We start from the raw sequence: 14,349 nt of genomic DNA on the forward strand, positions 1-14,349 counted from the left end.
GGAGGAACGCTTTGGCTTCCCCTCTCATGTGGAATCCACTGCAGCCTCCTGGGGAAAGTGGTAAAGCCTTTAGACCTGTGACGCTAAGGTGCAGCCTCTGGCTCCCTTTGTGGAAGGTCTGCCCCACACCCCCACACCCGTGGGGTGGCGTTCCCAGGCCAGGGCTGGCATTCCCAGGGCTCCAGAGCAGTCCCAAGGAGCCACCCACCTAGCCTCCCACCTCCGTCCCACGGTGCTGGAGTCCAGCCTTTCATGGAAGCCCTCCCATCTTGAATCTTGGCCTTCGGGTGCTTGAGCTACCTACCCTGCAGAGGGCTTTGGGACGGCCACCCTGGTACAGCCAGGAAAAGCCGAGTGCAGAGAGGTAGGGCCCACCTACCCCTCAGCCAGCAGAGCACAGCTGCTCTTGGCTGGGTTTCTTGCCTCCACCTGGTCTGCTGCCACCTTGCGGGGCTGTGGGCAGTCTTGTCTGTCCCCTCTGTCTTGCCTCGTACTGTCCCTTGGCAGTCCTGCCTTGTAGAGGTGTCCTAGTCCTAGTGAAGGGGGCTGGTGTGCCGACCAGCTCCTCACCCTGGGGAAGGCAGGTTTTCACTTGCCTTTCTTTTTCTTTTTATCACGTTTTCTTCCTTCACTTCCGGACTTGTTACCAGTCCTGAGATCCAGTTTTTGCACAGTGTTGAACGGTCCATTTTGTAAAGTGCCTCAATCCCCCCACTTCCGGTGGCCTCTTGGCCTAGCTGTGGTGCAGTCATCCGGACAACTGGGGTGCATGGATCCAGCTGGCTGCTGACCCCCCTCCCTGCCCCACACCTAGAGGGTACCATGGCCAAGTCAACTTGCATCTGGAGCATGTCTGGTCCTAGATCAGCAGGGAGGAAAAAGGTGTCTTGCCTTTTCTCTGAATTTCTAGCTGTTTCTGGGCAGGGCTCCCAGGGGACACTGTAGTGCACATTTTGCTCTGGCTCTATCTGGTGTGTATACCATGCTGATAAAAGAACATCTTCACCAACACGCATAGAGCTCAACATGACTGACAGTTCAAGAGACTTCAGGGCTTGGGCAACCACTTGTGAAAGAGTAGGTGCCCTGGAGGGAAGGCTTGACCGCCATTCCCCATCACCCAGGGGCAGCTCTTGTAGCCGGTGAGAGCTGACACGAGGCTGCTTCAGTCTGTCAGTTGGGGGCTGGTGACTGTCTTGCAGGCAGAACACCGAGCTGGCCAAGCTCCGGCAGGAGCTCAGCAAGGTCAGCAAGGAGCTGGTGGAGAAATCAGAGGCTGCGCGGCAGGAGGAGCAGCAGCGAAAGGCCCTGGAGACCAAAACAGCCGCCTTGGAGAAGCAGGTCCTACAGCTGCAAGTGAGTCAGGGTAGCCGCCACCTAGGTGCCCCATTCACTCCGCCCACCAAGCCCCTTTGCAGAGAAGGGACAGAGCAGAGCTTGCTCGGCCACCTGGGGTCATCCTTAACAGCCAAGATTTTGACAGCAGGTCACCTGGGCCTGCTGGGGCTGGAACCTTCAGCCTGGACCTCCTTAGTAACAGTGATGGACAGTTCACGTGGGATGGGTGCTTTCAGTGTGGTAAGCATCGTCCTCAGTGCTTTGCAAGCATTAACTCAGCTAATTCTTATTGTCACCCAGTCAGGTGGGTGCTGTTACTGTCTATAGGTACTCGTAAGGAAACCTGAGGCTCAGAGAGGTTAAGTAACTAACTAGTCTGAAGTTCACATGGAGGCGGGAAGTGAGCCCTTGGGTCTAGCCCCAGAGCTGTTTCACCTCCCATGTTTGCCACCACCTGGGGTACCAGTCTCTGGCCTCAAGGCTGGGCAGATGTTCTTCCTTTTCAGCCTCTGGATGTGGTCTGGAAGCTCTCAACCTTCCCAGGAGACTGGCCGTTCTCCCCCAGAGTACCCTGAGTGACAACCAGGATGGCCTCAGCCTCAGGGCTCTGCTGCCTGTTGGCCTCATGGCTTCCAGATCCCCCAGCTGGCCAGTTTGGGGGCAGGATGCCTGGGAGGGGGGAGCCTTGATGTCTTGCCTGCTGGGCATTTAGGAATGCTGGGGGTCTGCAGGGCTCTTTTCAGCTCAGTCACTGAGGTTAGGCTGCACTGCGTGGGGCAGTGGGCTATCTTACGGAAGGTAGCACATGGCAGATATGGTGATGTTTGAGTTTTGCAGGGGATCAAAAAGGAACACAGTTTAGATTGTTTGGGTGGAACTGAGAGGGATAATTTGGTATGTACTGACTTTCATGTGAAGCAGGTCTGCCCATACCAGTGAGATCAGAACCACTGGCCTGGGCCTGGCCATATTATGTTTCAAAGGTTTCTGGGTATTTCTGCTGCTTCTGGGGCTGGGACCTCCACTCTGGCCCCCAGCTTTGACCATTATGTTGTGCCATTTCTAAGGGACCGGGGCTCTTACCAGTAAGCCCCAAACTCTGAGCATCTTCTGTCCTCCCAGGCCTTGGGCTCCCATCCCAGCCTGGGGCCACTGAGAGTCCTGTCTCCCTTCTGATGCCAGAGCTTCTGGGAGTAGCCACCCACAGGTGGTGAGGGAAGGCAGGGCATGTGGCTGCTTCCTCTGCTGTCCTGGGGTTAACAGTGAGGCATCCCTGGTGTCTGCTGGGGATTTCAGAGCCTCAGTGTCCCCATCCATCACATGGCCATGACCATAGTACCCGAGTCATGGCCTGGCTGGGCATTAACCATTCCGATACCCACACGATGCCTAGAATAGGGCTCTGCACGGAAAAAGCTCAACAAATGTGAACCTTAAAAGGGCCCATGTAGGAAGTCTGAGTTAGACTGGAAGTTTAGGTTGTGGGAAGCATCTCTGTGTGTCACACTGAATTCAAAAGGGGGCTGCTGCTTTTTAGCAACCAGGCTTCTTCACTTGAGGCCTCTGCCCGAGAACTCCCTTTTCAGGGGCCAGAGTGGGTGTGGCCTCCCAGAGTTTTGCTGTGGGTGAACTGACTTCAGAAATCCAGGGGCGTTTTATAACAGTTGTTGGGGGGCAGGTGGCAGGATGTGAAGAGCTCTCTGTGTCTGTGACCTCAGAGCCAGCTGAGGGTCCGGCCTCCCTCCAGCCTCCTCACGGCCCTCTTGCCTCTGCCCGGTCCCCAGGCATCTCACAAGGAGAGTGAGGAGGCCCTGCAGAAGCGCCTGGACGAGGTCAGCCGGGAGCTATGCCGCTCCCAGACCAGCCATGCCAGCCTGCGGGCGGATGCCGAGAAGGCCCAGGAGCAGCAGCAGCAGATGGCTGGTAAGGGGCTCCCAGAGGGCCCGCGGGTGTGTGCCAGACGTGGGTCTACACAGCACCCTGGCCCTGCTGCCAGGCCAGAGCCTATAAAACAGGCCAGCCCTGTTGGCGAGTGAGGACAGCATGGCATCCCTGACTCTGCCCCTCACGGAGTCGGGAGGTGGGGATCACACCCGGCCAGGTAAAGCCTGGACACGGGTGGGGGCAGAGCCACCAGGACTAGGTGCCAGGGTGGAGTTTATGAGGATGGATGCAAGGGGCAGAATTTGTGGGCTGGGCTTGGGCGTTAGGGTATGGAAGGTGCCACCAGCTGGAGCCACCCTTGCTGTGGGGCCCAACCTGGAGTGGTTCTGGGTGAGCTGCAGCACCTCCAGAGGCCTTTGCTGACCTTCTCAGGGGACTCCTTCTGGACCTTTCTGGCTTTTCTGGCTCACTCAGCCAGGCCTAAGAGGCCAAGTTCCAAAGGGGGAGCCTGTGGCCTCCCTAGGCCTACAGGTCACCTTCACAATCAGAAGAGCGTGGCAAAGTAGGGGTGTGTCAAGGGCCCCTGGAGAAATAGGGCAGACAGGGCTAGCGACAGCTCCATAGTCACTTGCTCACAAATATTTTCTAAGTGACTGCCAGAGGCTGAGCACGGCCGTGGCACCCAGTGCTTGGCCAGGAGTGAAGCTGTGGCAGCTGGAGAGACAGACATATGTAGATGGCTGTGCATCAGCTAGTCATGTAGCCCTGTGTTCTACAGACTTCGAATAGCCAGCATAACCTAAAGCAGGGCTCATTGCGGTTTCTCTGAAGAGCCGTGCATGGGGTCTGTCATAACTGCTCAGTTCTGCTGCCCTAAAGCGAAAGCAGCCCTAGACGATGTATAAACAAACACACCTGGCCGTGTTCCAGTAAAGCTTTACTTAGGGAAACAGATAGTGGGGCCAGGGATGGGCCTTGGTCCTAGTTTGCTGCCCTCTGCTCTAATAGGCCAGGTGTGGCTTTAGATTGAGTGGTCAGGAAGGCCTCTCCAAGGCAGAGGGAATGTTCAGGCCAAGTCTGGATGACGGGAAGGTGCTGGTCTCATAAAGACCAGAAAGAGGAAGAGATGGCCAGCACAATGTCCCTGAGAATGGGAATGAAGTTGAACTTGGCCTGTATAAGACACAGATGCATAAAGTCAACAAGCATGATTGGAGCAAGAAGGCAGTTGGTCAGTGTGGGACCAGATGGGCAGGGCCCAGGTCACCCTCCCTGTGAGGTTGGGGTGCTGTGTGTGTGTGGTGGGAGCATTCAGGGCATCTAGGACGGGGATGGCATGAGCCCATTGGACTTCTGGATGCTTTGGTGCTGGGTGGAGAAGGGACCAGAGGAGCAGGAGTGGCCCGGGAGCCAGGGCTGAAGCTTTACCAGTCATTCTGTCTAAAGGCAACAGGCTGGGCCCAAGTGGCCGCAGGGGTGCTGGCCACAGGGGTGCTGGTAGATGTGGAATCTGTCGGCCTGCTTGGCCTGGGAAGTGGGGGTGTCGGGGGAGTGGAGCAGCCAGACCAGGAGCCTGGGGTGGTTGGCGAGAGTGCTGGCTTCCATTTGCCTAGGCAGAACTCAGCTGGTACAGGCCCGCACCCCAGAGAACAGATGTTTAGCAACTGCAGCTGGAATCCTTTTTGGATTTCCAGTATTCTCCCATGAGGGATCTGAAGGCATCTCATTCTACCTTAATGTGTCCTGGAGAGCAAAGCCAGCGTGACTTTGTCTGTCAGCTAGTAAGATGCCCCCGTGGTCACAAGTATGTCTTACCAGCCTAGGCACATGGGAGGCAGGGGAGGGAGCCCTGGGTGCTGCATGCAGAGAGGAGGTGGTGGGGGTGTCCATCCTAGTGTGACCTGCCCCTACCCACCCTTGCTGCCTGTTTCCTCAGAGCTGCACAGCAAACTTCAGTCCTCCGAGGCGGAGGTGAAAAGCAAGTCTGAGGAGCTGAGTGGTCTCCATGGGCAGCTCAAGGAGGCCAGGGCCGAGAACTCACAGCTCATGGAGAGAATCCGGTCCATCGAGGCCCTGCTGGAGGCGGGCCAGGCCCGGGACACCCAGGATGCCCAGGTCAGCCTGCAGACGGGGTGGGGGAAGGCCACTGAGTCTATCCTGCCGATTAGAGAGGGCTGAGAGTGGATGGGCCCTGTCCTGACTAGTTGCCACAAGGGGCCAGTCTTATGGTGACCATGGCGCTGTCTGTCTCTCGTTTCAGGCCAGCCGAGCGGAGCATCAGGCCCGGTAAGAGGAAACGGAACCCTCAGCACAGGGCGGCCAGGACCCCAGGCTAGGGCTTTCCGCGGGGCACACAGACCCCCGGGGAGGAGCCCCTTCAGAGGCCCTTACCTTTCCCTGCTCCCCCCCAGTGGCTCTGAGGCCAGGGAACAGACCTGGGCAGCAAAGAAGGCATCCTTGCAAAGAGCTCCATGCCTCCTCCTGAGGAGCGAGACTTATCTGTGTAGAGAGTGGCGGATGCCTCAGCCGGGGGTTCTGGACCTACCTCCCCCTGTCTGTCCCTCCATTCATGTCTCAGATGAAGGACTAGCTAGTCAAGAGAGTCTCCCAGGCAAGGGTTTTTAGGGACTGGGGTCATAAATCAAGTAGCAGCCATGGTTACACATCCAGATGGAGAACCTGGCGGGGTCACTATTTTTTTAACACAGATTGGTGAGGTCTGTGCCATCCAGAGCTAAGTCACAGGATTGTCCACGAGGTAGCTTCACTGCTGGCGGACCATGTTTTCTCGGTGTTGGTGGCCCACCACCAGGCTGTGCTCAGGGGACTGTTGGTTTGCTGTTGCTAAGACTGGGGCTGACACCTGGGCAGGCTGGCTTGGGTTAGGGGGCTCTGAGTCCTTGGGCCGTCACCTCTGGAACGTGCATCCCTGAGCAGATTTTCGCAGACTTGGGAAGTGGCTCCCAGCTGCCGTGGCCAGGGCTCCACAGGGTAGCCACGTGGCAGGGAGGTGTGAAGGGCGCCCTTCATCCCCATGCAGTGGTCATACATGTCCCAGACCGTCAGCTCACAAGTTTCCCTTGTTCTGGCCAGTTCTCTTGGCTGCTGCCAGTGAGTCACCTCCCCTGTGCCTCCTCAGGCCATAGCCCGAGTTTCTTTCTTAGCCTCAGGCTCTGCATTTGGGGGCTGAGGAAAGAAGCCAGAGAGCCTAAGATGCCTTGTGGGAGACCCAGAACCAAACCCTCCTTGTCCCTTCTCCTGCGTGGTGCTTTGCAGAAAGCTCAGGTGGACTTCGTTTCTCGTGGCATTTGTTGGAGTGGAGAGAATGTGTTTGATTAGGGTTTTTCATTTTTTGTGGGTTTTTCGTTTCTGCTCCTGTATTTTGAGATCAGATTTTTGGACCACACAGCAAACATGTAGAGTACTTAAGTCACATTGCAAATATGGCTAATTCTGATTTTTTGCACCATGCAGATGTGTTTGACACAAATTGGTTTTTGAAATGTCCTTCTGAATTTATCAGAAAATTGTGTCAAGGTCTGGCCATCCTATTCTGGGTGGAGATGAGTGATCCAACCCAGATGTTCTAGAACTCAGGCAGTGGCCACCAAGGAGGTGATGGTAAGCGTGTCCTTGCCATCTGCCTGCTTCTTCCTCTTCCTCCTCAGAATCTTGTTTTGTGTTTGCTCATGGGCTGGTTTACCACAGGCTCTTCTGTGGTGCAGGAGGCTTGCAGGCAAAGTTGTGAGGGATCCCAGCACAGCTTTAAGGGTGGGGTCAAGGCTCCTTGGCCCTGAAACCAACACCCAAGGAGTCAACAACTGATTCAAGGCCTTTACGAAAGCTGGTTTTGGAATAACAAGGCGAGACAGTGCCATGGTGGCAGGCCACTCCCAAGTAAGGGTGCGTGGGGCAGCTGGCATGCTCAACCCGCACTTAAATTGTTTTTTTTTTTGTTCAGCCCCAGGATGTGTTAGAATTGTGGATTTCAAAACATTTTCGACCATGGCTGGCCCATGAAAACAAACAGATCTGCAGGTCTTTATCTGGCTGTTAGTGACTCCCTGAGGCAGCCCCACCTCGTGGGCACATCCTTGGGCAGGGACTTCTTTCCTGATTTCAAGTCTAAGTTAATCACTTTAGATTGCACGAGTTCCTGGGACCTTCCCTGTCCTAAAGTTTAATGCAGAACCTAACATATTAAAACGTCTATTTGAAATGTGTTCCTCGGAATGGCTAGTCCAGCTCTAGTAGTGTCAACCTCTCACTTTCTGGATGATGAGGGTGATTAAAGCCACCCACCAGCCTCTTGAATGTGGAGAGAAACACAAAAAAGATGGGACTGAGCTCTCTCCCATGCCATGATGTCTGGGGGGTCATGTGGGTCTGATTCCCCAGAACCTGGGCAGAGACCTGAGGGAGGGGCCTTTGGGTCATAATAGAGTTAGATTTGGATGAAGGATGGTTCTGCTGTACCCACAGTGGAGAGCCAGTGGCCTGTCGTGAGCTGCCGAGGGCAGTGGCATCCAGAGTTTTGTTGGGTGTGCAGGTGACAGCGCCACATGAGTTGTCCAGCTCAGTAGTCCTCTGAGAAGGCCTAGACTATGTCTGTGGAGGACCCAGTGTGGCCACAGGGAGTCATGTCAGCTGACATGGTCTGTGAGCACAGAGCAGGACCAGGTTGAACAGGTGACAGGGTTCAGTTCACTGGAAGAAAAAGCATCCCCAAAACCTGAGTGCTAACTGTCTGGGGTATATCCCTGCCCTGGCCACTGTGGCTGCTCTGACCTCTGCAGTCCCAGCAGCCGGCATCACAGGTAGAACTCTGGTGGCCTTTTGGGTCTGCATCCAGGCCCCCGGTCCTTGGAATGAGTGGAGAATATGGGGCAAGGGTGGTTCCCGACAGCTTGTGCCCTGTGAGGAGGTTGAGGGCAGGGGAGGGGATTGGCCCCAGCTGAATGGCTCTGGGTAAGTGTCCGGGCAGCAGAAGGGGCATCCCGAGATGGCCTGGGGACACTGTGGGCCCTTGGAGCCCAGCAGTGATGTCACCATCTCCCTCTAGCCTCAAGGAGCTAGAGTCCCAGGTGTGGTGCCTGGAGAAGGAGGCCACCGAGCTCAAGGAGGCTGTTGAGCAGCAGAAAGTGAAGAACAACGTAAGTGTGAGGGGCATGGCTGAGAGGCTGGGCTTGTGTGAAACCCACCCCTGACCATTCAGGAAGGGGAAGGGGCTTGGCTGCCTCTTTATGTCCCGTCATGCTATGTGGCTAGAAGCCTGCCTACTTCTCGGGGCTTCCTCTCCCCTTGGGTCCCTCAGATTCCCAGGGCTGATGCCCACTGGATGGGCCTGGGTCACATGGCCAAGCGTGGAGCCCCCTCCCCCACTCCCAGCCCATGATGGGGTTGGAATGTACCCTGTGGTCTGGTCTGGGCCACATGGTCGCCTTGGAGCAGGGAGGCTGGTGTCAGGAACAGGGCACAGAGAGGTCCCATAGCTCTGCAGCTCTGGGGGCCTCTGCTGCCTCCTCCCCATGGGGCTGCCCCTCATGGCACCTCACACAGCCCAGGCTCCTTGGTTTCCCCACCTGCTCTTCTCTGGGGGGCCCCACCTGGACCTCCCTGTGCCCCCGTGGCTAGAGCCAGCCGAGGGTCAGTGGTGGCAGGAGCCTCTTCTCTCTGAGTAGCCGGGCTGACCTCTCTTGTCACCTCCTTGCGCCTCCTCTTGCCCTGCTGCCCTAGCCATTCCGCAGCGGGCTGCCCCTGAGGGGCCCCGCAGACACGGGCTGAAAGAGAGGGCATTTTGTCCCTTGCTGTCTCCCTGCGGAGTCCCAAGCAGAGTGAGGGGGCAGGTTCCTGGCCTGCTGAGCCTGGCCAGGCAGCTGTGGGGGATGTGTCGGCGGCCGCCCCACCTAGCTGCTCACTTTCCCATGTCTCCCCCCCCCCCCCCACCCCAGGACCTCCGAGAGAAGAACTGGAAGGCCATGGAGGCTCTGGCCTCGGCCGAGAGAGCCTGCGAGGAGAAGCTCCGCTCCTTAACCCAGGCCAAGGTCAGAGTCCCCTGCTCAGACTCACCTGAGGTTGGTCAAGACCATGTGGTTTGTGGCAAGCACACAACGCACCAGCTGCGTGCAGAGCAGCCTTGGCCCCGGGCCTCGGCAGTGCCTGCCAGGCCCCGGGGCCAGCAGGTGATGTGCCCTGTGCTGCCGCTCCTTCCCCCTCGACCCCTCCTCTCTCCCTGTCCTGGGCTTTGTTTCTCCGCTGGGCCCTGGCTGGGCCCCGGCTGAGCCCTTTGCCATCAGGGCGCAGAGATGGTGAGCGAGTCCGAGGTCGGGCCATCCTGCTGCTGTCTCAGGGCCTCCCGGGTCCTAGCCCCGTAGCTTTCCTGATCCATCCCTGCAGTCGCCCCGGAAGGCAGGCTGGCTTTAGCAGCAGGCACTTGGGCCCTGGGGCCTGATTGGTCCTGCGCTCCATGCCGAGTGGGGAGTGTGGGGGGACTCCGTGTCTGGGGGCCCCACGCTGTCTCTGGAGTCCTGGGCCAGGAGCCAGCACTGAGCTAGCTCTGGCGGGGGACGTGGCCTCGGCAGCGGCGGCGGCCAGCACACGCCTCGCCCAGCCGCTCTCACCACATGTTTCCGGCCTTGATGAAAGGCCCCAAGGGGCCAGCCTTCCCCTCTCAGCCTCACTCATGCAGAAGGAATGTCTGTCCTGTTATCGTGAGCTTTACAGGGGCTTTCGTGAGCCTCCCAGGAAGCCTGAGGGTTGTATCAGATGAGGCCCCAAGTTGGGGCAGGAGGTACAGGGCTGGCCTCGGGTCCCGCTGTGGTAGCTGTACCGAGACTCCTCGGAGGTGACCCGGGCTTGTGACCAATGCTTGTGACCAATGCAGACGTGTGACAGGAGATGTCACCTGACTGCTCCCAGCCCTGCAGCCAGATAAGAGCTGCCCTCCAGGTCCTCTGGCCCTTGCCTTGGATTCCCGTGATCGGGGGGCCTGACAGGGGTCATGAGGTCAGGGATCCACAGCAGGCTGCCCACATTGGCCACCAGCATTGTGTGCATCCCTGGGTGAGCCGAGAAGGGTCCTCTTCGGAGACTTGAGTCCAGGTCAAGTAGATGCTGTGGTCAGGCTGGGCGTCTGTTTGTCATGCACATTCCAGAACACCACTCGAAGGCTCTAATCCAGTCGGGGCTGTGATGTCACCCTCGGGTCTCTGGCCGTGGCACGATTGTGGTGGGCCGGCAGCAGGGCCAGGGCTGGGTTATGAGATGAGACTTTGTTTTAGCCGGAAGCCTCCCCGGGGTCTGTGGAAGGGGTTTTGTGTGCCCCGAGGGACACATGTGCTGTGCTAGGCTTCACTTTACTGCCCTTTGAGTCCTTCTTCAGTCCCTTGCATGGGAGCCCTGAGGAGGACGGCTGGGGTCTGACTGGCACAGCCCAGCCAGGGCAAGTCAGGCCTCAGAGGAGACGTGCCCCCTTACCCCTCTGGGTTGGTTCCTCCCTTCGTAGAGCAGGGTTGCTGATCCTTGCCCCTTTTGGCTGGCGGGAGCCCCTGTGCGGTGGCTCCTAAAGCACCTCCCCCTCTGTTGCCTCCGCGGCCCCCACAGCAGCTTGGCGGTCTGCACGCACGCATGGGCGCATACTTGCGTGGAGAGCTCTAACACTGGGAACTGATTGTGGGTGGGGTCCGGCGGGGGGTGTCAGGAGCCTGCACCGGCCACGTGGGCCAGCTTGCCATCTCCATCCAGCAGAGCCGAGAGCTCTCAAAGCTGACCCAGGCAGGCCAAGGAGACCAGAACCTGCCGCTGAGCTTGAGCCCCCCAACCCACCAGCCCCAGGCAGCCACCGGCTTCTTGATCCTGTCCCTCCCCCAAGAGCTGAGGTGGGGACAGGCATCTCCACCACCGCTCCCCCGGTAGCCCTAAACCATGCTGACTGCTGCCCTCCCCGTGCCTGCAGGAGGAATCCGAGAAGCAGCTCAGCCTGACGGAGGCCCAGACCAAGGAGGCCCTGCTGGCCCTGTTGCCGGCTCTCTCCAGCTCAGCCCCCCAGGTAGGAGGCGAGGCGGCTCCCGGGGGCCCTGCTACCCATGGGGAATGTCTGTGGGCCCCACTTTGCACATGTTGTTGCAGAGTTACACCGAGTGGCTGCAGGAACTCCGAGAGAAGGGCCCGGAGCTGCTGAAGCAGCGGCCGGCTGACACAGATCCGTCCTCGGTAAGCACGGGTGGCGACACACACCCTTGCCGAGGTCCCCGCTGTCGCGTTTGCTCCCCTCCCCTTGTCCCAGGAGGAGAGGGTGCCCAAAGTTGTCTTACTGGGCAGCTGGGCAAAACCTTTGTGCTTGGCCAACCGGAGCCCCATTCTGCCCTTAGGACCTGGCTTCCAAGCTGAGGGAGGCTGAGGAGACCCAGAACAATCTGCAGGCCGAGTGTGACCAGTACCGCACCATCCTGGCAGAGACGGTAGGGCATGAGGGGTGGGGCCTCACCCAGGCTCTGAGCTGGGTATCCTTCAGGGGGGCTTCCGGGAAAGTTTCCAGAGCCTGCAGGCAGGAGGCAGGCCAGGGGCCCTTGGGGAAAGAGCTCTGGGCTTAGATGCTGGCTCCATGTGACTTTGGCCAAGTCATTGCCCCCCAGGGCCCTATTTCTTGGGCTGAGTGAGGTGCTCAGACCTTCACTGCTTCTGAGCTGAGGAGAGGCCTGGGCTGCGGGGTTGGGGCTGGAGGTGCAAAGACAGTGATGACATGAAACAGACTGGGAAAAGAAGAGGTGAACATTTGGTTGCTGGCCAGCTGGAAGCTACTATCTCTGTGATTTCAGGAGCCGTGCTGGTGGCAAATCCAGTGGAGACAGAGTCCTAATGGCCTCTTGGGTCACAGACCTCATTCCCTGGCATGGCCCATAGTCTTTGCACACTGGCCCGAGCCCCCACCTCCAGGACAGGCCCACCTTTCTCCCCACATGACACTGTGACAGAATCTGAGCTGGGCAGCCAGGCAGCCATCCCATAGAAGCCAAGGGACAGGTGGCTGCAGTTGTGTTCATGAGGGGCGAGGTGTCCGGGAGAGGGCCCCACCTCAGTGTCCCATTCCTCCAGGAGGGCATGCTCAAAGACCTGCAGAAGAGTGTGGAGGAGGAGGAGCAGGTGTGGAAGGCCAAAGTGAGCGCCACGGAGGAGGAGCTTCAGAAGGTACCTGAAGGGCCCTGAGACCCAGCCCCAGGTCAAGGACACCGGTGTCACTCTGGGGGCTCCCCCTTCCCCAGGAGTTCAAATACAACTTAGCAGAGACTTACAGTGAGGTCAGAATTCATCAGAACCAGGGGGAAAGCTGATGAGGGAGTCACATGGGTCTCTGGGAGACAGGAGGTGACTCTGCTAGGTTTTGGTGATGCCGCCTAAAGTGCGACCATGGAGGACAGCTGAGTCTTCTGCCCTAAGAGCCCCCCTCCACCCCAAGGAAGACCACCTCACACCTGAGGTGGGCGGGCACCACTGGGCTTCCTGGGAGGGGGCCCATCCCACTTGGGTCTGGGGACCGTCCCCTTCCAGGGGCTGGCGTTTGATGGGGCCTTCCCATTGCTTGGCAGTCACGGGTCACAGTGAAACATCTCGAAGACATTGTAGAGAAGCTAAAAGGAGAACTTGAAAGTTCAGAGCAGGTAGGTGCGGGGCTCCGCTCCCAGGGCCGCTCTCCTCATTACAGGGGCTCCTGGAGTTATTTTTCCTTCGTGGACCGCGTGTCTTGAGAGGCGCGAAGGGGTCTTGTCAGTCCTGCTTTTCCTTTGTGAGAGCCACTGACGGGCTCGGAGGGCCCGAGGCAGCCGTGGGCCTGTGTGGAATGTGCCCAACCCTGGGGCTTTGTGGCTTCTGTAGTGGCCATGTTGTAGGGCGGGTACGAGGTGGCCCCAGTGCTCCTTGCAGACACCCTATCAGCCCTGGCCTCCTAGAGGGTGCCCCTGGCCCCTACCCAGCAAGGAAATTGAAAAGCCCTCCTGTCATCCACTGTGGAGCATGAGAACACGTCTGGCCCAGGAGAGGGCTGGAGTTTGGGAAGGTGCTTTGCTGCCAGGGACTCGTCTCTGCCTGTCCTTGGTTGGCCTGCAGCCGACAGGCCACGGGTGGTCTCCCAGCCCTTACCCCAGGGCAGCCGGACTTGTCGCCCTGTCACCCTGTGGCCCATGGTCATTGACTCCTGCTGGCCCCGCTCGAGGCCTCTGACCTGTACATGTGTGTGTCCAGGTGAGGGAGCACACCTCACATCTGGAAGCAGAGCTGGAGAAGCACATGGCAGCTGCCAGCGCTGAGTGCCAGAGCTACGCCAAGGAGGTGGCGGGGGTGAGTCTGCCTGGTGGGGTCTCTGGCCGCCCTGAGTCTCTCGTCCTCCCCTGGCTCTGGCTAACGTGAGCTTAGAGTCTGGGTTCTCAGGCTTTGGCCCCCGCCTTGGGCCAGCCGGGCCGAGGATGTGTGTGGCGTGGGGCAGATTGCAGAGCGACAGCCCCGCAGACAGGCTGGCATGAAGCCAGGTCAGCCTGATGATGGGAATTCTCTCCCCAGCCTGGGGACACCCGGGGTTTCAATCAGACACTGTGCTTTGGTCAGAAGCAGAAAGCACTGACCTGCACCCCCACCCCCCACCCCGATGCTGGTTTGATCTCACACTTTTGGCTTGTTTTACAAGACAGTCTGTAAAGAAAGATCCAAGCCTGGCACATGGTGAACTCTGTCTTCCCTAAGTCTTCAAAAAAAAAAAAGACTTTCTGAGAGGCCTAGGAGCCCCTGCCTGGCCTGCTCTGCTCGGTCGTGTTCTTGGGTGGTGGGTGACTGGATGTGTCTCGTTAGCTTGTCTGTTGGGTGCTAACTCATAGGAACTGGTTTTCTCCTTTTCCGCATCGCCTGGGTCCATTTCCTCTCCAAGTTGAGGCAACTTTTATTAGAGTCTCAGTCTCAGCTGGATGCAGCCAAGAGTGAAGCCCAGAAACAAAGCAATGAGCTCGCCCTGGTGAGTGAGTGTGGAGAGGAGCGGGGGGGGGGGGGGTTGATTGGCCAGTCGTGCTCCTCCACCCTGTCAGAGGTAACGCAGCATGATGGGGGGAGGTGGAGGTGTGCACCGATTCGGTGTTTGGGGCAGGC

At 58.5% G+C, this 14,349-nt stretch overlaps 1 protein-coding gene across 3 annotated transcripts in view; it reads left to right on the forward strand.

The window, feature by feature from the left end:
• RRBP1 (ribosome binding protein 1) overlaps positions 1–14,349 on the forward strand; it is a 65,247-nt gene that overhangs the window by 46,810 nt on the left and 4,088 nt on the right. For all 3 annotated transcript variants that reach the window (XM_077872098.1, XM_077872096.1, XM_077872095.1), the window contains exons 7-19: positions 1,203–1,356; positions 3,123–3,261; positions 5,159–5,337; positions 5,483–5,508; positions 8,285–8,375; positions 9,174–9,266; positions 11,177–11,269; positions 11,350–11,433; positions 11,592–11,681; positions 12,316–12,408; positions 12,807–12,878; positions 13,459–13,554; positions 14,135–14,218. In XM_077872098.1, the coding sequence (XP_077728224.1) occupies positions 1,203–1,356; positions 3,123–3,261; positions 5,159–5,337; positions 5,483–5,508; positions 8,285–8,375; positions 9,174–9,266; positions 11,177–11,269; positions 11,350–11,433; positions 11,592–11,681; positions 12,316–12,408; positions 12,807–12,878; positions 13,459–13,554; positions 14,135–14,218 (1,294 nt within the window). The remainder of the gene's footprint in view (positions 1–1,202; positions 1,357–3,122; positions 3,262–5,158; positions 5,338–5,482; positions 5,509–8,284; positions 8,376–9,173; positions 9,267–11,176; positions 11,270–11,349; positions 11,434–11,591; positions 11,682–12,315; positions 12,409–12,806; positions 12,879–13,458; positions 13,555–14,134; positions 14,219–14,349) is intronic.

The sequence above is a fragment of the Canis aureus genome, chromosome 26, assembly GCF_053574225.1.
Source record: "Canis aureus isolate CA01 chromosome 26, VMU_Caureus_v.1.0, whole genome shotgun sequence".
Lineage (NCBI taxonomy): Eukaryota > Metazoa > Chordata > Mammalia > Carnivora > Canidae > Canis > Canis aureus.